This window comes from Alligator sinensis, unplaced genomic scaffold, assembly GCF_000455745.1.
Source record: "Alligator sinensis unplaced genomic scaffold, ASM45574v1 scaffold1282_1, whole genome shotgun sequence".
NCBI lineage: Eukaryota > Metazoa > Chordata > Crocodylia > Alligatoridae > Alligator > Alligator sinensis.
The window spans coordinates 1-25,950 of NW_005843239.1; the positions used below are offsets into that span (position 1 = coordinate 1).

The window sequence follows — 25,950 nt, forward strand, 5'->3', positions numbered from 1 at the left end:
TGGGGGCAGGGTAGCTGTGGGGAGGAGCCATAGTGACTTTAGAGATGTCCCCAGGGGTGACCTGCACTGGGGGGTTATCTGGGGTGACCCAGCACTGGGGCCAGTACCCATGGGACGGGCAGGGTCGAGGGGCCATGGCTGGTGCCCTGGTGCCTAGCTGGCCCCAGAGCCTCGGTGCCTGCAAGCACCTGCCCATGTCCCACCAGCCCATGCCTGCGCCCTGGTGCTGCCTCGGGAGGCTCCTGCCGCCTGCATCATCCCCGTGGCCCTGGGATTGGGAGGAGGTTCGAGCACAAGAGGGTCCTGACTCTACCACGGCTGCGATGCTCAGCTGGGGTCCAGGTCCTGCCCCGGTGGTGACAGCCCCGTCTCCACAGACTGGCAGCAGGGGCAGAAGCTACAGCAGGCATCCCACGACCACGCGGCCAAGCACGATGAGCTGTGGCAGCAGGTGGGCACCCAGGAGCAGCGGCTGGGGCAGGCGGGTGAGGCGCTGGTGCAGGCGCAGGAGGAGCTGGCACGGACCCGAGCGGAGCTGGTGCAGGCACGGCAGGAGGGGAACCGCAGCCAGGAGGAGCTGCAGGAGACCAGGACGGTGCTGCGGCAGACCAGAGTGGACATGGAGCGGGTGCAGGAGCGGGCCAGGGACCTGCAGCAGCAGCTGGATGAGAGTAAAAGAGCTCTGGCCAGCGCACGGCCCTGCCAGGTCACAGGTACCCCAGCGTGGGCTGTGGTGGGGAGTGGGGCACCCCAGCACTGGTGGTTTGGGTGGGACAGCCCTTCCCCACCCTGGCAGCACCGGGCCCAGGCCCCATGTAGAGAGGGCAGGGGTATCGCTGTGGGAGGGGAGAGTGCTGGGGAAGGCACCCCGCATCCTGGGCTGGCAACCCCGGACCTCCTGTCCTCCCCCTCCCCTGCTGCCTGCAACCCGGTCGTGCCCAGGGATGGCTGTGATACCCGTGTCCCCATAACCCGTGCCCCCCTCTGCCTCTAGGCTCCCCCCCCCCCGCATCCTTCACATCTGCCATGCTTTACTGGATTGAAAGGGAGGCTGCCTAAGGGTCCTAGAGCCATCCCGCACCTGTCTAACAGCCAGCCCGCCCCCTGAACACTGCTGGGCTCAATCCGTCCCTTAATCTTTAGGGCGAGCTATGGGGCTCCAGCTGCCTCTTACAACGCATCTATGCCTTGCAGACGTTGCCTGTCCAATTGGCTTCCCGTGTTGGGACCTTGGCCTCCTCCTCTTGTCTCTTGCTGGGCACAGATTCACTGTGTTGGCCCCAGCTTCTGCCCTTACAGTCCTGTTGGTTTCTGTCTGAGCCGGTCTCAGGCTTCAGGCCCCTGGCCCTGTTGCAGCCCTTCTGGAGACCTGAGCATGCTTCAGCTCTCACTGGGCCCCTGGCCCCTGTCTCCACCCTCCTTGGGGCACTGGGCCCTCTGGCCACAGTTTGCACCTTGACCTCGACCCCTGGCAGGACTCAAGGGGGTCCCGTGCCCCTTAGGCACTAATGGGACCTACAAAGCCGCCCCTTACAGTCGCACACAAACCACCAGCCGCTATAACAAAAGCACAATCCCTCTGGCTATAACAGCAAACAACCTGCTCTGCACCCAAAGGCAACCAGTGGCACCCTGTCTGCAGCCCCTTTGTCCTGCAAAGCAGCAGCAATCTGTTTCTCTCGCCCAAGACATCAGTGGTGCCAAGCAGGGGCAGTCCTGGCCCCTCCTGCCCTGGAGCTCCTTCCACAGCAGCCTCCAGGGCCAGGCTGCCTGCTCTGCAGCCGGACGTCACACCCGGTTTGGGCACGTGGCTCCTGGAGCTGCCGCAGGTGTTTCACGAGCAGGCTTGCTGCCTAGCCCCCAGGGCAGCGGCTGGCTGCTGACTGTGCTGCTGCAGCAGGGCCCGTGCTTCCCAGGCAGGGTCTGTCCTGCTGGATTATCACACTCACCAGCTCTGTGGCCGGCCCTGCTCACTTCCACCACTTCCCCAGACTGGCTTGTAGCCAGCTCTGCCTGCTACTCTTCCCTCCTCAAGTAACAGGAGCCTTGTGGCTGCGTTACACTCCCCATGGCCCGGGCACTGCTTGGCATCTGCTGCATCCATCCCACGGCTGGGCTGTGGGCAGAGCCAATGGCTTCTGGAAGGGCCCACATCCCTGGGGCTCCATAGCATCCCCAGCAGCCTCCCATGGCCCTGACTGGGGCATGGGTGTGAGCGGCTGCCTGTGCCCAGACTGCTGCCCGGAGACCTGGGTGCTGCACCACGGGAAGTGCCTGCTCCTCTCCAAGGAGAAGAAGAACTGGGAGGACAGCAAAGAGTGGTGTAAACAGAAATCTGCACGGCTCCTTGTGCTCCAGGACCAGGACCAGACCAAGATGCCGGTACAGGGCTGTGGGGTCTGGGGGCACAGCGGGAGGTGGGTGCCTGCTGGAGGTAGGGATCAGAAACCTGACTGGGGGTGAGATGCCGGGGCCAGGGCAGGGCAGGGCAGCCTCCCTGGTGGCATTTCCCTGGGGCTGGGCACCCCGCAGAGCATACCGAGGGTTTGGTGCTGTGCTGGCCCATCTCTGCCACCTTTGGCCCCTGGCTTCAGTGGGTCTGCAAGGGCTGGGGCCAGGAGCAGCTGGAGCTGATGCGGGTGCCTTGGATGTGTGCAGCCACCCAGGGGGCAGGTGCATGAGCTGGGGCCTGGTACCACTGGCCGTACCCCTGCCGTTCTCCTCCTGCTTCCCATCCACGGGCAGGGCCCATGGCCCCAGCTGCCCCGTGTCCTCTGGCTCCGGCTCTGGCCCTGGCCCAAGCCTGGGGCTGTTTCTGAGTGCTCGCTCCCTCCCTAGAGCTTCCTCACCAACACGGACGTCTCGTACTGGATCGGGCTTCAGCGAATCAGCAACGAATGGCTCAAATGGACTTGGGTCGATGGGACTCCATGGACTTGGGTCGATGGGACTCTGTACACAGGGTGAGCTGCACTCCGGTTCCTTGGCCCGGGAGCCCTGCTCAGTCCTGCCGTGGCCCCTGCACAAGGCCGTGGCATGTGGGGAGTGGGGTCAGGGAGGGGGCTGCCCTCGGTGGGAGACGGGCTCTGCGAGGGTGGGCAGTCACCGGGGAGGGGTGACCTAGGTGTCGTGATGCCTGTGCTCTACTATGGGATTTCTCAGGCTTCTGGACCGGTTGCCCCCCACCCCTTTCTCCTCCTTGTGTCAGGGGCTTTTAATCTCCCCCCGAGGTGCTGGTGCTGCTGCAGCCCAGGCTGGGGAGATGGACTGGGCTGTGCCAATGGTCCTGCTGGCACCAACGCCACAGGGTCCTGTCTGGAGGGTTTTGCCCTTGTGCTCAGGGTCAGACAGATGCTGCACTGGGACTAGGAGCAAATGTTCCACCCGGTCGGACTGGTCCAGACTGGTGTGGTTTTGCCTTCCTCTGCAGCGGGGGCCCAGCCTCTGCCTGGGGTCTCTTGGGTGTGTATTAATCCCCGTTGTAGCAGCAAGAATTTGGTGGCCATGGTCCCCCTGCTTTCCCTGGGGCAGGGGCAGGGGCAGGGGTAGGAGCAGGGAGGGAGCAATGCCTGGTGCACAGGTGTTCAGATGTTGGACAATGGATGTGTCTGGGCTGGTTTGCACAGGGATGATCCTGCCTCAGGCAGGGCTTGGACTAGATGTGATCTCTTCAGGTCCCTTCCAACCCCACTGCTTTAGGATTTTGATGAGGATCCTGGGCTGTGACAGCGCAGGGTAGAGTATGCTGAGGGCAGGGACAAGGTGCGGATGACCCAATTGCCTCCATGAGGTCTCTGTGCCAGGAGAGGGCTTTGCTCTGGCAGCTCCATTGCAGCCCAGCCAGGAGCAAAGGGCTGCCCACCATCTGTGTGGGATGGAGTAGGTAGGGTCTGGCCCAGGCATTATATTACCTTATGCAACCAATGGGAACAAGGAGATGGAGAGGACAGATGCGGGGAGATGAGACATGCAGAGGCTTGATAAGGGAAGCTAAAGATATGCTGGAAGCGACTGTGGTGGGCAGGGTGGGTCTCGGGGCTGCAAGGGACCCCAGGTTGTTCCACTCTCCCAAAGCGGGCTGAGAAATCACCAGGTGTTCAGCATCGAGTTGCAGGGGCTTCGTGGTCTGGGAAGCCAGGCTGGCGAGGGTCCGGTCGCGACGGGGAGGGAAGGATGAGGCACTGACTGCAGCCCTGCCCCAGGGAAGGGCTGTCTGACAGCAGATGTCACTGGCCCAGGAGCGAGGCCAGGGCTGAAGGCTGCTGCTGGGTGACATCAGGCAGGGATTGCATGAGCCCTGGGACCTTGCGTTGGGGTGTATGGGAGTCTCTGGCAGGGGTCAGGGTGCTTTGGGGATGGGGGGCCCATCAGCAGCTCAGTGACACCCGTCTCAGTTCCAGGTGGTGGGAGCTTGGATGGGAGCACAACTGTGGAGCAATGAAAGGGGGAAGCATGGTGGCCGCAGATTGCTTTTCCGATGACGCCAAGCTCCCTGCAGTCTGCGAGAAGCTGGCCCGCGAGCCCGGCATGCCCCCAGAGCCGTTTCTGTTCCCCCACTGAGGAATGAAGGAGACGGGCCTCTTGGCCTGCGGCCAGGACACTTCTCCACATCCCACTTGCACCCTGGAGCCAGGACTGCACAGAGGGCTCTGGGTGAGGGCGGACCAGGGCTGAGCAGAGCGCTGCCAGCCTCTCCCATCCCTGACCTAACGCTGCTGCTGATGCAGCCCAGGACGGCATTTGCTCTTTCTGCAGCTCCTCGCATGGCAGATGTGCTGGGCCCATGATGCACCGAAGCCCCACATCCTTCTCCGTAGCACTGCCCACAGCCACAAATCTCCCCTTCTGCCCCTGTGTTCACGATGCTTCCTCCCAAGGACAGTGCTGTGCATTGGTCAGCATTGGACTACATCCTGTCGGCTCCAGTCCAGCTTTCCAGTGTGTTGAGATCCTTAATGCACACGTTGAACATCACCAGGCCCAGGACAGACCCCTGCGGAGCTCTGCTCAAAGCCTCCTGCCGTCCTGGCGTGGACCCGGTCAGAATTACCGACCCCTTTGCTGGCGGCGATGGAGCCAGTTGTCTGCCCACCATAAAGCAGCTTTGAGCAGCCCACGTTTCTCCACTTTGTTTCTGAGGTGGTCTTGTGGGATCTTGTCCAAAGCCTTGCTGAAGTTCAGACATACAAAACCCATAGCAGGCCCTGCATCCATCCCTGCAGATACTCTGTTGTAGCAGGAGGTCAAGCTTGTTGGACACAACTTGTTTATAGTAAACCCACGCTGGCTGCTAGTGAGTGGCCTCCCCACCTCCACAGGCTTGCAAATGGCTTTCCTTAGCATCTGCTCCAGCATCTGCCTGGGGATCGAGGGGAGGGCAACGGGTCTAAAATTGCCCAGGTCCTCTCTTGTCTTTTCCAGACGGGCCCCACGCTGTCTAGGAAGGGGCTTGGTGGGACGATCTCTCATTGTGGACGGAGTACGTGGTTGGGAGAGAGACCAGGTGAGCTTTTGGGTCCAAAGGGCCCTTCCTGTGGGCTGCAGTCATAGCAAATGCAGCCACAGCTCAATTCTGAAGACAACAGAGACCAGATAAAGTACAAGCCACGTGGCATGTGGGGTGTTTCCTGCTTCCCCACTGCGACAACGCTCATGTCCTCATGCTCAGCTGGGTGCCAGCACCGTGCCCCAGCCCGCTGGACTTCACGGCTCCTTGTCATCTCCGTGATTCCTGCTAATCTCTTCACTCCACCGGTGCTAACGAACCTCTCTTCTTTCTAATGTTCTTAATATCCCACCAGCCAAACTGTCCTTTGTCCTGCCATACTGCTGTCTTCTCTGTGCTCCTAGTCCTGAAGCTCCTATTTCACAGACCTGCAGACTGTTTTTAACTCATTCCAGGGATGTTCTAGTTGTTTTTGCTCCAGTCTTACATTGAATAATTCAGTGCTAGCCTATGCATATTGGTAAAGCTTTTCATTTATTTTTAGCTGGAGAAAAATCTGTGTTATGCTAGATGTGAAGATGCACCTCACCTTCTGCAACCCTGCTTTTCAAAATATTAGATCCACCCAGGAATGTACTTATGCACCAGAGCAACATACTGTGGTCCCTCCCTCCCCTGCCCCCAGGGATTATTCCCTGTTCACACATGAAAAATGTCCTCAGAGGAGCCATGTCACCTGAAACAGTGCCAGACAAGGCACACACGAGCACAGCCATGCACGCCTGCCCACAACGCAGTGGTGTTAGCACCTGCCCACAGGCAGGAGCCCCTTTTATTGCCTTCCTGGAACCCAGGTGCTTGGATGGTGGGAGCCAGTTGAACACGGGTCTGCTGTGACTATGACCAAGGCACAAGGTGTCCTGGAGGACAGGTCCGCACTACCCAGCTGAGCTGCGGGGCAAGGCATGAGCTGCCAGTACCGTCTGGGGCTGCACTTGTCTGGGTCTGCTTGTGGGGTGGTGACGCTGAGTCCCTGGGCTCCAGTGCAGGCATGCAGTGCTTTAAGCCCGACAGGGACACTGCCTAAGCTGGGGCAGGCTATGCTCTGGGTGGTGGTGTGGAGGGTGGGCTCATACGGGTCTGTTATCCCTGGATTTATGAGCCAGTCCTGATACCTCATTCTGGGTGAGCACAGCCTTTCTAAATGACTGACCATGACCCCTTCCATTTGATAACAGGTGATTTTTATTGATACATGGTGACAGTAAATAAAATGAATGCAATCAAAATGATTATACAGTCCTATTTATTTACCAGTCCTAGGGTTTCACAAGGAGTCGGTATGTGTGGCCAGGACGCGAATGCCACCGCGTGATTCTTGCCTCAGCCAGGACATGAGCTGCCTTGGAGGTTGGGGGCCAATGGCCCACGCCTGAAAACTTGCCTGGGGAGTCCTCTTTTTGCACTCTTTTTCTCCTGGGGACTCATCATGCTTGGGGACCATTGACTGGTTTTCCTGTGGTCACCATGCTGTTCATGTTCTTCCCGGTCAACATAATCCCTTGTTTCTTAAAACATGTCATGTGCACACATCTTAATTCGGTCATTCCAGGTCTCCTAATTTCCTCATTCTACCAAAACCAGAGACTTCTCACCAAGTTACAGCTGGTCATCGTGATCTGATGCTAATTCTTCACGTTCCTATCTTGTTATGGGTTTTTTGGGGAAAAAAAGTACTTGTTTTGCTGCTGTATGTTTTCAGTTTCCCAGGATGTACGTGCCTGTCTCTCTGTTACCTTCAGACCCTTGGATGCTAAAATGCTGAGAAGGTGAATCTTTGCCACAAACATACTTGAGAAACCAACTGACCCTTGCTGTTCCCCTGGACAATCATTGTAATGCAAGCCAATGTCTTAAAGCAAATTTCTAAATATCATTCTTTAGCCATCAGGTCTGCTTGGAGGGTTACAAAGCTGAATCCCTGAGCTCCAGTGCAAGTGTGCGTGGCTCTAAGCCCAACAGGGACACTGTTCATGTCCCCTAGGGCGGGGGCAAGTGATGCTTTGGTGGTGGTACGGAGGAGGCAGGAGGTGGGAGCTAGCTGCTCACACAAGGGCAGCAACCAGCTGCCACAATAGAGCACAGAGCCAGGCCGGCAAGGGGTATCCCAATGCGGCGATGCCAGTGTGGGTGACCATAAAGCCGCTTTGTGCCCCAGTGCGGCGACGGGTGCAGCAGGCTGGCAAAGGCTTGCAGCAGACTGCATGCTCCAGGCTGGAGGAGTCTATAGGCTGGCAGGGACTACATCCAGCTGCCCGCAGGAAGGCTGGTCATGACAGGCCTGCTCGGACAGAGCCAGCTGTGAAAGGTAAGGGGCTGAACAAAGGAAGTTAAAAGACTCCCAGGGAAAGAAGTTGGGGAAACTCAGTGAGAAGAGAGACAAAGAGGAGGAAAGCTGCATTTGGCACTGGAGACCCCTTCTCAGGGGCTGTGAGTGAGCCCTGGGTGGACTAGGGTCATGTTTTGTTGCTGTGTGGTGTTTTTGCTGATACCTGAGAGGTCCGTGGGCCTGGGAAAAAGAAAACACCCTATAGGTAAAGGAGTATTAGAGTTGAGTGATCTCCCAAACCCATTACAAGGGGTTTGGGGCTGGAACCTCTGCAGGATGAGCCCAGCTCCAACACCAGGCCTTTACACTCACCACCCCCCAGCCCCAGCCCCAGCCCCAGCCCCAGCCTTGCCCTGTCTAAGCTGGGGAGGGGTTGTTGCTGCCGGAGCCAATGCCGGAGCCATGGCCGTGCCTGGCTGCGCCCATCTGGGGTGGAGGCAACTTCTGCTTCTGGCTGACACGCTAGCATTTCCCCCTTGCCAGGATGAGTCGCTTGTGCCCTGAAGCCTCGATGGGTGAGAGTGTGACATACGCCGACCTGCAGTTCTCCAGGGCCCCCCCGGGATGGAGCGCACCCCCCCGCACACAGGGGGCAGGTAGGAGCCAGCACCCCTCCCCACTGGGTTATGCCCCAGCCCCACACCGTAACCAGACCCTGTATTTGCAGCACCTCCAGCCCCACATGAGGCTGACAGCACCTACGAGAACCTGCATCTGGGCCCTTTGGGCGCGGGGCCGGCCGGGAGCGGGGCCCAGCAGCACAGAGGTGAGTGCGAGGCAGCAGGAGCCTAAAGCAGAGCTCACATCTGGATCAGATGTGCGAGAAGATCAAAGGTGCTGGGAGAAGTTCATGGGGGGCACAGATGAGCAGCTCTGGCTGTCCCAGGGGAGGGCTGCGGGGTGGCTCTGCTTGCTGTGTCCAGGCTGTCCCAAAGGTGGACAAATAGAGCTGTGCCCAGGCTGCAGGGCAGGGTGGGGTGTGTGGCTGCCCTGGGCTTTTCTGGTTGCCACAGGGGGCTGGGAAGGACTTTCCCCATGTCCTGTTGCTATAGATGTGGGGGGTGGGGGGGTCCTTCCTCAGCAGCTGGGTGTTGGCTGCATCCCAGGCTGGGGATGGGGACTGGACTGTGGCAATGCTCCTGCTGGGGTGAACCCCAGAGGGTCCTGGCTAGACGGTCTTGCCCCTCTGCTTGGGGTCAAACTGATGCTGCACTGGAGGCCAGGAGGAATTTCCCCCCTGGTCATATTGGTATGGATGGGGTTGGGGGGGTGTTTGCCTTCCTCTGCAGTGAGGCCACGGCCTCAACCTGGGACCTCCCCAGTGCATGGTCACAACAACCTTCTTGCTCTTGTAGCAGGAGGACGCTGGCACAGCTGTGGGTGCCGTGGGTGCTGGAGCTGGTCCCACAGCCCCTTGTCTCTTGTGGAGCCCCGATGGAGGGCGCGGCCCCTGCTCCTGGGCCTGCTGGCAGCCTGCCTGGCCCTGCTGGTCACCACCATCGCCCTGGGGGTCTGCTGTGAGTAGGGCTAGCAGAGAGCATGGGGCAAATGCTGGGGATGGGCAGGGGCGGGGCAGCATGGGAGATACTGGGGTGCCTGGGCCTGGGGGCAGGGGTGTGAACCTCGTGCAGGAACAGGCACTGCCTTGGGAGGCTCCCGCCAGCTGCAATGTTCCCGGGGCCTGGGTGGTTGGAAGGAGGTGTGAACATTGGGGGGTCCTACCCCTGCCATGGCTGCAGCCCCCAGCCCCCGGTGCCAAGGCCTGGTCCTGGTGCTGACAGTCCCGTGCCCGCAGACGGGCAGCAGGGGCAGCGGCTGCAGCAGGCATCCCGCGCCCACGCGGCCGAGCGCCACGGCCTGTGGCAGCAGACAGGTGCCCAGGAGCAGCAGCTGGGGCAGGCGCATGCGGTGCTGGCACGGGCCCAGGAGGAGCTGGCACAAACCCGAGTGGAGCTGGCACAGGAGCAGGAGAAGGGGACCCATAGCCAGAAGGAGCTGCAGGAGACCAAGACGGTGCTGCGGGAGACCAAGGTGGACCTGGAGCGGGCGCAGGAGCAGGTCAGAAACCTGCAGCAGCAGCTGGATGAGACTGCGAGAGCCCTGGCCAGTTCCCGGCCCTGCCAGGTCACAGGTACTCCAGGGCAGGACAGGGTGGGCCGCGGGGCACCTCAGGGCTGGTGGTTTGGGTGGGACAGCCCTTCTGCCCCTGGCAGTGCTGGGCCCAGGCCCCTTAAGGAGAGGGTGGGGGTATCACTGTGGGAGGAGAGAGCGCTGGGGAGGGCACCCCGCATCCTGGGCTGGCAACCCCGGACCTCCCGTCCTCCCCCTCCCCTGCTGCCTGTAACCCGGTCGTGCCCAGGGGTGGCTGTGATACCCCATGTCCCCGTAACCCATGCCCCACTCTGCCTCCAGGGTACCTTTCCCTCCTTCTCACCCTCCACACCCTGATGTACTTACTGGGTTGAAAGGGAGGCTGCGCAAGGGTCCTAGTGCCAGCCTCAGTCTGTCTAATAGCCAGCCAGCCCCTCCTGGACACCGCTGGTCTCCATCCTGCCCTTAAGCTGAGTGGTCACTCTCAGCCTGTCCATGCCCAGGGCACCTGTAAGCCTTAAGGGTGAACTACAGGGCTCCAACCGCCCCTTACACCATGCACATGTGTATGGCCCGTTCAACCGGTTTCCCTTCACGGGACCTCGGTCACTTGGCCTCCGCCCCTGTTTTCTTGCTGGACACAGATTCACCATGTTGGACCCAGCTTCTGGGCTCCAGCCCTAGTCTCACCCTATCGGGCTCTGGGTGAGCCCCTCTTGGGCCTTGGGCCCCAGGCCCCGGTTTTCTTGCTTCTCAGGCACTGGATCTGCCCTTTGCACGCCCAAGGCCTCGGCCCTGTCTCAGCTTCTCGCAGCCAACTAGCCTGCTGCGGCTCTCGCTGGCCCCCTTGTCCCTGTCTCCACCCTTCCTGGGTGCTGGTCCTGTGGCTTTTGCGTCCACCTTTCTCAGGGCACTGGGGCCCCTGGTCCCAGTTTTCTCCTTGAGCCTGACCCCTGGCAAGACTCAATGGCTTCACATGCCCCTAGGCACTAATGGGACCTCCAAAGACACCCCTTACTGTCCATCCAAGCCACCAGCAACTATAACAAAAGGTAAACCCTCGGGCTGTAACACCAGCTCGCCTGCTCTGGGTCCAAACAACCAGTGGCAACGTGTCTGCAGCAACAGGCCTCCTGTTGTCCTGGGTCCCATTGCTCTGCAAGGCAGCTGCATTTTGTTGGTCTCCCCCAAGGCAACACAGGTGCCAGCGAGGGGCTCTCCCGGCTCCTCATGCTGCAGAGCTCCTTCCGCTGCGTCTCCAGGGCCAGACTGCCTGCTCTGGCTCAAGCCCTGGGTTCCTGCAGCTGGAAGTCATGCCTCATTTGGGCACCTGGCTCCCTGAGCTGCCACAGATATTTCATGAGTAGGCTTGCTGCCTAGCCCCCGTGCAGCTTACTGCGGCTGGCCGTGCTGCTGCAGCAGGGCCCGTGCTTCCCAAGCAGGTTCTTCCTTGCTGGATTAACATGGTCACCAGCTCCGTGGCAGGCCCTGCTTGCTTCTGCCACTTCCCCTGGGTGGCTGTTTTCCTTGTAGCCAGCTCTGCCTGCTACTCTTCCCTCCTCAAGTAACAGGAGTCTTCTGGCTGTGTTACACTGCCCCTCGGCCTGGGCACTGCCTGGCTCCTACCACATCTGCCCCAGGGCTGGGCTGTGGGCAGAGCTGACATCCCCTGGAAGGGCTGGTGTCCCTGGGGCTCCATAGCATCCCCTGGCACCGGCCCTGACAGCGGGGTGGGTGTGAGTGACTGCCTGTTCCCAGACTGCTGCCCGGAGACCTGGGTGCTGCACCGTGGGAAGTGCCTGTTCCTCTCCAAAGAGGAGCAATCCTGGGAGCAAAGCAAACAGAGATGTGAACAGGAATCCTCCCAGCTCCTCATCCTCCTGGACCAGGACCGAGACTGGGACCGGGACCGGAACCAGCACTGGGACCAGACAAAGATGCCGGTATGGAGCCGCGGGGCCTGGGGGTGCAGCGGGAGGATGGTGCCTGGCGGAGGTGGGGATTGGAAAACCTGCCTGGTAGCGAGATGCCAGGAGCAGGGTTTGCCAGGGTGAACCACATGTAGGCAGGGCAGGGCAGGTGTCCGTGGGGCTGGGTTGCTCCAGGCTCCTGCAAGGGGCCCAGGTCAGAAAGCAATTGCAAGGGATTCAGTGTCCCTTGATGTCTGCAGCTGCCAGGGGGAGGTGCATGAGGTTGGGGGCTGGTGCCAATCCTGTTCCCTGCCTGGTGGGGCTCGAGGGCTGATTCAGAGTGGTCGTTCCCCCCCTAGAGCTTCTTAACCAACACAGATGCCTCGTACTGGATTGGGCTCTGGAAGAACAAGGGCCGGTGGACGTGGATCAATAAGACTCCGTACCCAAAGTGAGCTGCGCTCCGGGTCTTCATCTTGGGAACCCTGTTCAGCTCCTTTTACGTGGTGCACGGGGAGGGACATCAGGGTCGGGGCTGCACTCGGTGGGAGGGCAGGATCCGCACAGCGCAGGCAGGGGAGGCCGCCAGGAGCCTTGGTCCCAGGCTGCGCCTGTGCCAGGAGCTGTCTGCATGGACTGGGCTTGGCTCTGGCAGCCCCGCTGCAGCCCGGCCAGGACCAAAGGGATGCTTGCTGGCTGCCCGCCAGCCCTGTGGGCTGGGGATGGGGCTGTGGCCCAGGCAGGGGGATGCAGGGGTCAGACTGGCTGGAACTGGGGCTGGGCCCTGGCTGCGGCCGGACAGGTGGGTCCTTGCAGGGGCGGGGATGGTCTGGGGGGCATCTGTCTTTGCAGCAGCTGGAAACTTAAAGGCCGTGGTCCATCTGTCTTTGCAGCAGTTGGAAACTTAAAGGATCTAGTAATTATGGAGTAATTAGAAGGGGCAGTATAGAAACCTCATACCGTTACAAGCACCACTGGGTATGTGAGAAGCCGGCTAGCCGCCCACGGGAAGGCACAGAGGCTGTCCTCGCGGTGTGAAGAAAGGAGGCCCTGTGAGTATGGGAGCACATGCTGGCACTGGGTACCCTTGCTGCATCCTAGTGCCCAGGGACTTGTGCGTCCTTCCCTTCCCCTGCTCTGCCTCTCAGCAGCCCCAGCTCACCCTGCCCCTTGCCTTCCAGCTCCCGCCGCTCCAGCACGGCCGCGCCTGGCGCGCTTCTCTCCCTGCTCCCTGCACGCAGCACTGCCTGCTCTCCGGCCCTGCCCCAGCCTGGCTGCCCTTGCCCCGCCACCCCCCCCTCCAGCACCTTCATCCTGCCCGTCGTCCTGCAGCCCAGACCCACGCGGGCTTCCTCGTGCAGCTGCAGCGCACTGCAGACTCCTCCAGGGTCTGGCACTTCCCGAGACGCCCAGGTCCTTCTCCGCCGCGCTGCCCCCAGCTGCGTCTCATCCACTCTGTGCCTGTGCCCATGATCCTTCCTCCCGAGGACAGCGCCGTGCATGTTTCCATACTGACCTGCATCCTGTCATCTCCAGCCCGGCTTTCCAGTCTGTCAAGATCCATCTGTGCTGCGCTGACGTCCTCCAGCGTGTTCACAGCCCTTCCCAGTGTCGTGTCAGAGCCGGGGCCATGGATGGACACGTCGAGCAGCCCCGGGCCCCAGGCAGACCCCTGTGGGGCTCCGCTCGAGGCCTCCTGCCGTCCTGCCGTGGACCCGGTCAGAACGACCGACCCCTTTGCTGGCGGCGATGAAGCCAGTTGTCTGCCCACCGTGCAGTAGCTTTGTGCAGCTCATGCTTCTCTACTTAGTTTATGAGGAGTCGTGCAGGGATGTAACCGGGTTTATCTCCGGGGATGGCTGTAGTGCCCTGGAGTCCCCTCAGCCCTTATCCCTTTTGTTTTGTTTGGGCACTTGCCCCTTCATTCCCTGCCGCGCTGCATGTCTCTCTCTTTTCGATAAAAGGAGGCTGCTCCAGGGCTTCCGAAACGTGCTCTTGCTCTCATGATCACACATGTCCCTGCTCATTGCCTTCAGGGCCAATTAGGTGGCTCCAACCTCCCCTTTACACCATGCCCTTGCCTTGTGGATCATACTCCTTTCCGCTGGGCTACAGGGTCTCCTTGCCCCTCTTGGGCTATGGATGCATCTTTGGCCCCTCTCTGTGGGTCCTGGCCCAGCTCCTAAGCCAGTCGAGACTCCTGGTCTCCCAGGGCCCTGCCAGTCTCCAGCTGTGGCTCTCCTCGGCTTTGGCCAAACTCTGGGCCCTGGCCCCACTCCTGGGCCAGTGACCCATTCGGACTCCTTGTCTTTGCTGACACTCGCCCCTCTCTGGGCTCTGGGACCACTGGCCCCAGACTCTGCCCTATTCCGAGGTCTGGCCTTGCTCCCAGCGATTGGGACCTCCTTACCTCCCCTTCGTCCCTTCCTCAGACACCCAGGGGTGCGTGCCCAGGCTCCGATGTCACTCCAGCCCTGCTGCCAGGAGCGCCTCTCTCTGGTCCCCAGGGCTAGACTGCAGGACCAAGGCTCCCTCTAAGGTGCGTGTCTGCGCACAACTAAAAGTGCGGCCGTGCACCAGGAGAGGCTGGAGCTGGGGACCGGTGTGGACACTGCTGACTCCAGGGAAGTGGTCTGCTCCCCTGCATCAGGGCCGGGGAGTGGAGCACTTCCCAGGAGCTGGCGGAGCCCACCCCAGCCTCCACCCCTGCCTTGCTTCACCTCGGGGAAGAGCCGCTGCCTGCCCCAGTGAGGCTCCGCCGGCTCTGGACACTGCGGGACATACCCCCCGCGGCCATGTGGGGAGCGGAGCACTTCCCTGGAGCCAGCGGAGCCCATGCCAGCCCCTACCCACCAGCCCCAGCCAACAACCACCCACCCCTGGATCCGGCCCCTGGCCCCCGGCCCCAGCCTCTGGCCACTAGCCCCAGCCTCCAGCCCCTGGCCCCAACCCCTGTCCCACAGCCCCTGTCCCCCGGCCCCAGCCAGCTTTTGGGCCCAAAGGGCCCTTCCTATGGGCTGGAGCTGCAGCAGCTGCAGCCTCAGCTCAGTCCTGAAACAACAGAAACCAGATCAAGTGCAAGCCGTGTGGCACGTGGGGTGTTTCCCACTACACCCGTGCCCTGTGGCCTGGGCAAGGGTGACCCAGTGCCCCCATCTCCGAGGGCCCCATAGCCAGGAGGGGCAAAGCCCCATCGGAGCCGAACCGGCTGCAGGGACCTGTGGTTCCTGATGACCCTAGACACGACGCAGGGACCTGTGCCCTGAGGGCTGGGGCTCAGCCCCATGGGGTCCCCTTGCCCACAGCCGGTACTGGCAATGCTGTGAGGAGGCTCCAAGGTGGTGGGAAGGTCCCAAGCAAGGCTCCTGACTTGGTGTTGTGACGGTATGGTGCAGGAACGTGATGTCTGTGCATTGCCCATTGCACACGGTGCAGTCTCTGTTGATGGTGCTGTGCCGTGTGCCCCGCAACAACAGAAGAGCTGCCCTGGCCCTACCCTGTCTCTAGTGTCACACGACAGCAGAGAGCGGAGGCTGAAGGGGAGTGACGGGGTCTGACCGGGGTTGATCCCCGTTCCTCTCTCCCCTGCAGCCTCCAGCACTGGAGGTCCAGGCAGGTCTGATGCAGAGGCCGTGCCCTCACTCCCTGCTCACTAGCCACCGATGCCTCTTTCCTCCAAGCACGTGTCCAGTCCCTTTTTGGGATGGGGGAGTCAACTAGATGCTGGTGTGGGCACCCGAGAAGCGCCTGGTGCCTGAAGATGGTGAAGGGGGCTGGGGCTGGACCCAGTGCAGGATGAGCCTGGCTCCAGCACCAGGCCATGCCATTAAACCCTGGCCAACTGGACCCACCCCAGTCCCTGCCCCCCACCCAGCCCTTTTGGCATAGGGGGAGGGCAGGGTCCCAGCTGCCAGAGCCAATGGCAGGGCAGTATCCATGCTTGGCCGCCCCCACCTGCTGCTGGGACCACTTCTGCTTCTGCCTGATGCTCTGCACTTCCCTCCTGCCGGGACGCACCACGCCACGCCATGCCACGTGCCGCGCCGGCCCCAACAGCTCAGCACCTGCTCCGTGCCCCACAGCCGGGATGGGCGAGAGCGTCACGTACGCTCACCTGCGGTTCTCCAAAACCCCCCCAGGATGGAGCGCAGCCCCCCGAGCACAGAGGGCAGGTAGGAGCCAGCACCCCTCCTGCCCAGACCCGGTCCTGCCCAGACCCACCCCCTGACCACCGCCTGTGTCTGCAGCCCCCCGAGCCCCGGGCGAGGCTGACAGGAGCTACGAGAACCTGCATCTGGGCGCAGTGGGCGCGGGGCCGGCCGGGAGCAGGGCCCAGCAGCGCAGAGGTGAGTGTGAGGTAGCAGGAGCCTGAAGCAGAGCTCACAGCTGGATCAGGTGTGCGAGAAGATTTAAGGAGCTGGGAGAAGTCCGGGGGCGGGGGGCACAGATGTGCATCTCTGGCTGTGTGGGCAGAGGGCTGTGGGTTGTGCTTGCTGTGCCCAGGCTGCAGGGCAGGGTCGGGGTGTGTGGCTGTGCCAGGCGCGGGGCTTGGCCGGTGACCATGTGGGGCTGGGAAGGAATTTCCCCCCCTCCTCTTCTACAGATGCGAGGGGGGGTTGTTTCCTTCCTTAGCAGCTGGGTGCTGGCTGCAGCCCAGGCTCGAGATGGGGATGGGGCTGGGCCAATGCTTCTGCTGTGACCAACCCCGCAGGGTCCTTGCTAGAGGGTCTTGCCCTTTGCTTAGGGTCAGACTGATGCTATACTGGGGGAAGAAAATAATTTCTCCTCTGGTCAGACTGGTACAGACTGGGGGGGTTTGCCTTCCTCTGCAGCAGGGCCGTGGCCTGAGCCCGGGGTCTCTCCAGTGCATGGTCACAATGTCCTTCCTGCCCTGGCAGCAGCAGGATGCTGGCCATGCTGCGCTGGCTGCAGGTGTTGGGGCCAGTCCCTCGGTGCCTCGTCTCTTGCAGAGCCCCGGCGGAGTGTGTGGCCCCTGCCCCTGGGCCTGCTGGCAGCCTGCCTGGCCCTGCTGGTCACCACCATCGCCCTGGGGGTCTGCTGTGAGTAGGGGTCTGCTGCGCTGGCAGGGAGTGGTGGGGATGCTTGGGCTGGGGGCAGGGGTGTGAACCCCTGCATGGGCAGGGCACTTGGGGGGAGGCGGTGGGTCCCTGAGCCAAGGAGGAGCCGTAGTGACTGGGGTAACTTGCACCGTGGGGTCGTCTGGGGAGACCCGGCACTAGGGCCAGCCCTCGTGGGAAGAGGAGGTGCAGAGGAGCCCTGGCTGGTGCCCTGGTACGCGGCTAGCCCTGGTGCCTGGTGCCTGGCTGCCTGTAGGCACATGCACAGCTCCTGCCTGGCTGTGTCCGTGCCCTGGTTCTGCCTTGGGAGGCCACCACCGGCTCCACTGTCCCTATGGCTGGGGGGTGGTTTGGGGGTAGGAGTGAGCCTAGGGGGGTCCTGCCCTGCTGCAGCCGCAGCGCCCAGCTGGAGGTGCCCGGTTCTGGCCCTTGTACTGACGGCCCCGCGCCCACAGACTGGCAGGAGAGGCAGCGGCTGCAGCAGGCATCCCACTCACATGCAGCCGAGCGCCACGGCCTGTGGCAGCAGGGGGGCACCCAGGAGCAGCGGCTGGGGCAGGCGGGTAAGGCGCTGGTGCAGGCCCAGGAGGAGCTGGCACGGACCCGAGCGGAGCTGGCACAGGCCTGGCAGGAGGGGAACCGCAGCCAGGAGGAGCTGCACAACCGGGACACAGAGCTGCAGGAGACCAAGGTGCAACTGGGCCAGGTGCAGGAGCAGGCCTGGGACCTGCAGCAGCAGCTGAACAAGACTGAGAGTGCCCTGGCCAGCGCACGGCCCTGCCAGGTCACAGGTACCCCAGGGCGGGGCAGGGCAGGGCAGGGAGTGGGCACCCCCAGGGCTGGCAGTGCATCAGGACAGCCCTTCCCTGCAGGCAGTGCTGGGGCCGGGCCCCGTGGGGAGATGGTGGGGACATCACCGGTGTCCTGGCCTGGCTCCCCCGGACTTCCCACCCCCCGTCCCCTGCTGCCCCGCGGCCTGGGCACTGCCTGGCTCCCACTGCGTCTGCCCCAGGGCTGGGCTGTGGGCAGAGCCGATGGCTCCGGGGGGGGGCACTGGCTCCGGGGAGGGCCACATCCCTGGGGCTGGGTAGCTCCCCCAGCAGCAGCCCGTGGCCCTGGCACCAGCCCTGACAGGGGTGCGGGCGTGAGCAGTTGCTTGTTCCCAGACTGCTGCCCGGGGACCTGGGTGCTGCACCGCGGGAAGTGCCTGTTCCTCTCCAAAGAGGAGAAGAACTGGTGGGACAGCAAACGCGAGTGTGAAAATAATTCCTCCCGGCTCCTCATCCTCCATAACTGGGACCAGACGAAGATGCCGGTATGGGGCCGCAGGTTCTTGGGGCGCAGTGGGAAGGCGGTGCCTGGTGGAAGAGGGGGTTGGAAAACCTGCCTGGCAGTGAGATGCTGGGGGCAGGGCAGGGCGAGGCAACCTCCCTGGTGGGCATTGCCCTCAGGCTTCCCTCAGCAAGGGCCTTGGGCCAGGAAGCATCTGGAATTGATGTGGTTGCCCTTAAAGTCTTTGGGTACCAGGGGGCAGGTGTGGGAGATGGGGCTGGTGCCTCCCCGGTTCCCCACTGACTGGAGGTTTTGGGGCTGTCACTCCCCCTCCAGAGCTTCCTCACCAACACAGATGACTTGTACTGGATTGGACTCCAGAAGGACTGGCGTGGCAAGGACAAGTGGATTTGGATCAATGGGACCCAGTACCCGGAGTGAGCTGTGCTCTGGTTTCTTCCTGTCACACATGTCATATGGGGAGCGGGCTCAGGGCAGGGGCCGCGCTGGGTGGGAGGACAGGAGCTGCCAGGAGCTGCCTGTATGGACAGGGCTTGGCTCTGGCAGCCCCGCTGCACCTGGCCAGGAGCAAGGAGCTGGCTGTTGGCCTTGTGGGACAGGGTGGGGGGCTGTGGTCCAGGCAGGGGCTGCAGGGGTCAGACTGGCCGGACTGAGCCCAGGTAGCAGCTGGGCAGGTGGGGCCTTGCGTGGGCTGGGCTGGTCTGGCGCCCTGACATGACTTCTGTCTTTGCAGAGGTCAGAGACTTAAAGGTTTTGGTTCTTATGGAGCAATTAAATGGGGCAGCATAGTGAGACAAGAGTACTTTAACAAGCTTCGCTGGGTGTGTGAGAAGGCAGCTGGCCGCCCTCAATGAGCTGCAGAGACGATCCCCGGGGTATGAAGACAGGAGGCTCCGTGAGTACGAGGATGCGTGGCCACACTGAGTGTCCTCGCTGCACCCTGGCACCCAGGCACTCCTGTGCCCTTCTCCCCTGGCAGTGGGAGCCCTGTGCCCCGATGCAGGAGCATGGCCGGGGGAGAGGGGCTGTGCTCTGCCTCTCAGCAGCCCCAGCTCACCCTGCTCCTTGCCTTCCAGCTCCTGGTGCGCTTCCCTCCGCGCTCCCAGCACGCAGCACTGCCCGCTCTCCTGGCCCTGCCCTTGCCCAGCCACCTCCCGCCTCCGGCACCTGCATCCTACCCGTCCTGCAGCTCAGACCCACGTGGGCTTCTTCGTGCAGCTGCAGCACACTGCAAACTCCTCTTGAGTCTGGCACCTCCCGAGACGCCCAGGTCCTTCTCCGTAGCACTGCCGCAGTCATGTCTCACCCGCTCTGTGCCTATACCCATGATCCTTCCTGCAGCACCATGCATTTGTCCGCACTGACCTGCATCCTGTTGGTCCAGCCTGGCTTTCCAGTCTGTCAAGATCGGTCTGCACTGCACTCTCATCTCCCACCATGTTCACAGCCCTTCCCAGCGCCATGTCATCTGTAACTTGCTCCAGAAGCTTTCTGTGCCAGTGTCCAGATCATGAATGGACACACTGAGCAGCCCTGGTTGCAGGACAGACCCCGTGGAGCTCTGGTCAAAGCCTCCCGCCATCCTGACATGGACACTGTCAAAATGACCAACCTCTTTGCTTGCGGTGGTGTAACCGGTTGTCTGCCTACCGTATAGGAGCTTTGTGCAGTCCACACATCTCCACTTGGTCTATGAGGAGGTCATGTGGGACTTTGCCCAAAGCCTGGCTGAAGTGCAGACATACGACACCCACAGCGGGCCCGTTGTCCATCCCCACAGTAATTCTGTTGTAGCAGGAGATCAAGCTTGTTGGACACGATTTGTTCATAGTAAACCCACGCTGGCTGCTCAGGATCGCTCTTTCCTCCTCCACATGTTTGCAAATGGGCCTTCCTTAGTGTCTGCTCTGGTAACTTCCTGTGGATCGAGGTGTGGGTGACGGGTTTATAATTCCCCAGATCCCCTTTTGTCTTTTCCAGAGAGGAGCCTCACATTGCCCTTGTGCTGTCCTCTGGAGCCCACCTGTGCCCCACGACTTGGTCAGTGCCATTGCTGAGGGCCCTGAGGTCCCCTCTGCCAGGCCCTTCAGTGCCCGGGGTGCAGTTCCTGAGGCTCTGCTGACCTGAGTTCACGCAGACCCATCAGACAGTGTCTAGAAAGGGCGCTGGTGGGGTGATCTCCATTGTGGACCAAGTCCGTGTCTGGGAGAGAGGCCAGATGATCTTTTGGGCCCAAAGGGCCTTTCTGCGAGCCAGAGCCATAGGAGCTGCAGCCTCAGCTCAGCCCTGAAGACAAGAGAGGCCAGATAGACTGCAAGCTGTGTGGCATGTGGGGTGTTTCCTGCTTCCCCACCAGGACAACAGTCATGTCCCCCACGCTCAGCTGGGTGCCAGCACCGTGCCCCAGCCCACTGGACTTAATGGCTCCTTGTCACCTCCATGATTCCTGCTAATCTCTTCACTCCACCGGTGCTAACAAACCTCTCTCCTTCCTAATGGTCTTGATGTCCAGCAACTTACCTAGCCTTTGTCCTGCAATGCTGCTGTCTGCTCTGTGCTCCTGGTCCCATAGCTCCTATTTCACAGACCTGCAGACTGTTTTTAACTCATTCCAGGAATGTTCTAGTTGTTTTTGCTCCAGTCTTAATTTGAATAACTCAGCTCTAGCCTGGGCATATTAGCAAAGCTTCTCATTTCTTTTTTGTTGGAGAAAAATCTATGTTGTCTTAGATGTGGTAATGCACCTCACCATCTGCACCACCCCTTTTCAAAATCTTAGATCTGGCCATGAATATACTTATGTACCAGAGCCAATGTACTGCGATCCCTCCCATGCCTGCCCCTAGGGATTATTCTCTATTCACACTTGCAAAGTGTCCCCAGAGGAGCCACATCACCTGAAATAGCACCAGACAAGGCACGCACGTCCATAGCCATGCAGGCCTGCCCAGAATACAGCGGTGTTAGTGCCTGTCTGCAAGCAGAAGCTCCCTTCACCGTCTTCCTGGACCCCAGGTGCTTGTACGGTGGGAGTCAGCTGAGCACGGGTCTGCTGTGACTATGACCAAGGCACAAGGTGTGCTGGAGGACAGGTCCACACTACCCAGCTGAGCTGCGGGGCAAGGCGTGAGCTGCCAGTACCGTCTGGGGCTGCACTTGTCTGGGTCGGTTGTTCTAGTTTTATGAGCCAGACTGAATATCTTGTTCCAGGCAAGCACAACCTTTCTAAATGACTGACCATGACCCCTTATGTTTGATGATAGTCAAATCTTATTGATAAACAGTCATAGTAAATAATATGAATACAAGCAAACCAAGCTAAATGACTACACAGTCCTACTTCTTTACCAGTCATAGTGTTTCACAAGGAGATGGTGCGTCTGGCCAGTACACAAACACCATATCATGGTTCTTGCTTCATCCAGACGTCAGCTGCCTTGGAGGTTGGGGGTCAATGCACTGCTCCCCAAACTGTCACCCAGGGATTCCTCCTTTTGTATTCTCTTTCTCCTACTGACTCTTCATTTTGGGGTACTGCTGATTGGTTTTCCTCATGGTCATCATGCTGTTCATGTTCTGCCGTCAGCATAATCCTTTGTTTCTTTTAACATGTCATATGTGCACATCTTAATTTGGTCATTTGTTGATGTCATCATTTGGTCATTCTCGGTCTCCTGATTTGGTCATGTCACGAAAACCTGGGATTTCCCACCAAGTTACAGCTGGTCATTGTGACCTGATGCTAATCCTTCACATTCCTATCTTTGTTCAGGTTTTCAGGGAACAAAGTGCTTGTTTTGCTGCTGCATGTTTTCAGTTTCCCAGGATACATGTTCCTGTCTGTTTGCTAACTTCAGACCCTTAGATATTAAAATGCTGAGAATGTAAATCTTTGCCACAAACAAATTTGAGAACCCAATTAACCCTTGCTGTTCCCCTGGACCATTGTTCAAAGGCAAGCCAATTATGTAAAAGAAAATTTCTAAATATCACTCTCTAGCCATCAGGTCTGCCTGGGCTCCGGTGCAAGTGTGCAGGGCTCCGAGCCCAACACGGACACTGCTCCTGCTGGGGCAGGCGATGCTTTGTGTAGGGATGTGGAGGCACCAGTTAGCTGTTCACATGAGGGCAGCAACCAGCTGCCACAATATGGTGCAGAGACAGGCAGGGAAGAGGTATACCAATGGGATGATGCCACAGTGGGTGACCGTGAAGCCCCTTTGTGCCACAGTCCCCAATGTGGAGAGGGGTGCAGCAGGCTGGCAAAGGCTTGCAGCAGACAACGCGCTCCAGGCTGGAGGAGTCTGTAGGCTGGCTGGCATTACATCCAGCTGTGGGCAGTAGGGCTCATGACAGGCCTGCTCGGAGGACAGAGCCAGCTGTGAAAGGTAAGAGGCTGAACAAAGGAAGTTAAAAGGCTTCCAGGGAAAGGAGTTGGGAAGACTGAGCAAGCAGAGACAAAGAGGAGGAAGGCTGCACTGGGTGCTGAGGGCTGGAGACCCCTTCTCAGGGCCTGTGAGATAACCCTTCAAGGACTGTGAGTGAGCCCTGTGTGGACTAGGTTCATGTTTGGGTGCTGTGGGGGGTTTCTGCTGCTTCCGGAGAGGTCAGTGGGATTGGGAAACAGACACTTATGTACAGTTAAAGAACTATAGTTAAAGAAGATCTGGACCGGGAATTTGCAGGTCAGCTCGCGGAGGCAGTTAAGTCAAGGGACGTGGTCATCATGGGTGACCTAAACTATCCGGACGTCTGCTGGGAAGAGCAGTCAGACAGGTCTGGCCGCTCACGTAGGTTCCTAGCTGAGATACAGGACCTCCATCTAACCCAAGGGTGCACAGCCCCACCAGAGGAGACGCCTTGTTGGACCTGGTCCTGGCCACGGGAGACGACCTGGTGAGGGGGCTGCGGGTGCTCGACCACCTGGGCGACAGCGACCATTGCCTGCTGGCATTCACCATCCGGTGCAAGGGGACAAAGGCTTGCAGCAAGGCAGCAACCCTGGACTTCAGGAGGGCGGATTTCATTGAGGTAAAGAGACTAGTCGGGGAGGCACTGAGGTCCCGGAGGGGAGAGGAGAGGAGTTGGGAGTCCAAGAAGAGTGGTTGTTCCTGAAGGAGATGATCCTCCAAGCCCAAAGGGTGATAATCCCAACATGGATCAAAGGGGGCAAGAGGGCATAAAAGCCCTCCTGGCTCACCAAAAGCATACGGGAACATCTCAAACCTAAGAAGGAGGCGTACACGCAATGGCAGGGAGGGGCCATCCCCAGGGAGGACTACACCTCAGGTGCTCGGGGCTGCAGGGGGGAGGTCAGGAAGGCCAAGGTGGAGATGGGACTGGGACAAGTGACCCGGATCAAGGACAACAAGAAGTCCTTTTTTAAATACATAGGGGGTAAAAAGAAGGTACCGGGTAATGTGGGGCCTCTGCAGGACACGGTAGGAAGTCTGGTTGTCACACCAGATTGCAAAGCTAACCTATTTAACGATTTCTTTGCCTCCATTTTTCTAAGCAGGGACCAGGTCATCCCCCCACACCGGGATTCCCAATGATCACAGGGAAGATGCAGCCGGGCCCAGGGTCAGTGAGGATCTAGTCAGGGAACTTCTGGTGGGACTGGATGTGTTCAAATCAGCAGGTCCTGACGATCTCCACCCCAGGGTGCTGAGGGAATTAGCAGGGGTCATTGCGGGACCCCTGGCACGGCTTTACGAGCACTTGTGGTGCTCTGGCGAGGTGCCAGAGGACTGGAAAAGGGCCAATGTGGTTCCCATTTTCAAAAAGGGAGGAAGGAGGACCCAGGGAACTACAGGTCCATTAGTCTTACCTCGGTCCTGGGGAAGCTTTTTGAGAAAATTATCCAGGAGCACATCTGCAGGGGGCCAGCAGGGGAGGTGATGCTCAGGGGCAACCAACATGGGTTCGTTCAAGGCAGGTCTTGTCAGACCAACCTGGTGGCCTTCTATGATCAGGTCACCAAATCCTTGGACACAGGTCGCGGTGGACGTAATCTTTCTGGGCGCCGCACTTCAGGAGGGATGCGGACAACATGGAGAGGGTCCAGAGGAGGCCACCCGCATGATCCGGGGGCAGCAGGGCAGGCCCTACGAGGAGAGGCTACGGGACCTGAACTGTTCAGCCTCCACAAGAGAAGGCTGAGGGGGGACCTGGTGGCCGTCTATAAACTGGCCAAGGGTGATCAGCAGGGAATGGGAGAGTCCCTGTTCCCCCGAGCACTCCTGGGAGTAACAAGGAATAATGGCCATAAGTTGACGGAGAGTAGATTCAGACTAGACATCAGGAGGCGCTACTTCATGGTCAGGGCGGCTAGGAGCTGGAGCCATCTTCCAAGAGAAGTGGTGCTGGCTCCTACCCTGGGGGTCTTCAAAAGGAGGCTAGATAAGACACCTTATTGGGGTCATTTGACCCCAGCATCCTTTCCTGCCATGGCAGGGGATCAGACTTGATGATCTGCTCAGGTCCCTTCTGACGCTACCAACTACGAAACTATGAAACTATGACAGTTTGAGATGAGTGATTCCCCAAAACCATTGCAATAGGTTTGGGGCAGGAAGCAGTGCAGGATGAGCCCAGCTCCAACACCAGGCCTCTGCATTCAACATGCCCCAGCCTCAGCTGCAGCCCTGGGGCCCCTTGCCTTGCCCTGGCTGAGCCCGGGGCGGGGGGGGGGGGGGGGGGGGGGCCAGGCCTGTGGCTGCCGGAGCCAATGGCAGGGCTGTGGCCATGCTTGGCTGCACCCCTCTCTGGTGGAGGAAACTTCTGCTTCTAGCTGACGCTCTAGCATTTACCTCTTGCCAGGACAAGCATCTCCAAGCCTTGATGCTGGGATGGGTGAGAGTGTGACATAAGCTGATCTGCAGTTCTCCAGGGCCCCCCTGGGACGGAGCACGACCCCCCGGGTACAGGGAGCAGGTAGGAGCCAGCACCCCTCAACCTCCTGGTCCTGCCCCAGCCCCACACCCACACCCTGACCAGTGTGTCTGCCCCCCCAGCCCCAGGCAAGGCTGACGACACCTACGAGAACCTCCGGCTGGTGCGGGGCCGGCCGGGCACGGGGCCCAGCAGCGCAGAGGTGAGTGCGAGGCAGCAGGAGCCTGAAGCAGAGCTCACAGCTGGCTCAGGCATGCAAAAAGATCCACGGTGTTGGGAGAGGTTCATGGGGGTGCTCAGATGGCAGCTCTGCGTGTGAGGGGAGAGGGCTGCGGGGCGGCTCTGCTTGCTGTGCCCAGGCAGCAGGGTAGATGGCGGGGGGGGGGCGGTGTGGGTGCCCCAGGCTCGGGGCCACCTGGGGCCAGGAAGGGGTTTTCCCTCCTGCTGTTGCTACAGACCTTGGGGAGGGGGATGGGGAGGTGTTCCTTGCTCAGAGGCGCTGGGTGCTGCTGCAGCCCGGGCTGGGGAAAGGGACGGGGCTGTGCCAATGCTCCTGCTGGGACCAAAGCTGCAAGGTTTTGCCCCTCCACTTAGCGTCAGACCAAAACTGCACTGGGGGCAGGAAATAATTTCCTCCCTAGTCAAATCGATACAGACTACGGGAGAAAGGGGATTTTGCTTTCCTCTGCAGCAGGGCCATGGTCTATGCCTGGGATCTCCCCAGTGCACGGTCATAATGTCCTTCTTGCCATTGCAGTGGCAGGATGCTAGCAGCGCTGCAGGGGCTGTGGGTGCTGGGGCTGGTCCCACGGTGCCTCGTCTCTTGCAGAGCCCCGGTGGAGCGCGTGG

At 60.4% G+C, this 25,950-nt stretch overlaps 4 protein-coding genes across 4 annotated transcripts in view; all 4 read left to right on the forward strand.

Moving 5' to 3' along the window:
- Positions 1–377: 377 nt before the first annotated feature.
- LOC102368416 (CD209 antigen-like protein C) lies at positions 378–5,177 on the forward strand (the record flags this gene model as incomplete). The annotated part of the gene is made up of 4 exons (XM_006038063.2): positions 378–713; positions 2,234–2,382; positions 2,839–2,963; positions 4,395–5,177. Coding segments are annotated over 4 exons (776 nt in total), but the record flags the coding sequence as incomplete, so codon positions are not given.
- Positions 5,178–8,346: 3,169 nt separating this feature from the next.
- On the forward strand, positions 8,347–13,499 carry LOC112548525 (B-cell differentiation antigen CD72-like). Its single transcript, XM_025194541.1, has 9 exons — positions 8,347–8,431; positions 8,503–8,601; positions 8,651–8,652; positions 9,265–9,352; positions 9,631–9,966; positions 11,685–11,869; positions 12,196–12,287; positions 12,730–12,888; positions 13,018–13,499. The coding sequence occupies exons 1-8, from the start codon at positions 8,347–8,349 to the stop codon at positions 12,872–12,874; spliced, it is 1,032 nt and encodes a 343-aa protein (XP_025050326.1). The 3' UTR covers positions 12,875–12,888; positions 13,018–13,499.
- Positions 13,500–15,923: 2,424 nt separating this feature from the next.
- Positions 15,924–18,627, forward strand: LOC112548526 (B-cell differentiation antigen CD72-like). The gene is made up of 6 exons (XM_025194542.1): positions 15,924–16,008; positions 16,084–16,182; positions 16,807–16,896; positions 17,370–17,705; positions 18,081–18,229; positions 18,523–18,627. The coding sequence occupies exons 1-6, from the start codon at positions 15,924–15,926 to the stop codon at positions 18,625–18,627; spliced, it is 864 nt and encodes a 287-aa protein (XP_025050327.1).
- Positions 18,628–21,142: 2,515 nt separating this feature from the next.
- LOC112548523 (B-cell differentiation antigen CD72-like) overlaps positions 21,143–25,950 on the forward strand; it is an 8,916-nt gene continuing 4,108 nt past the window's right edge. The window contains 2 exon segments of the mRNA XM_025194539.1: positions 21,143–21,233; positions 25,224–25,303. Of these exon segments, the coding sequence (XP_025050324.1) occupies positions 21,143–21,233; positions 25,224–25,303 (171 nt within the window).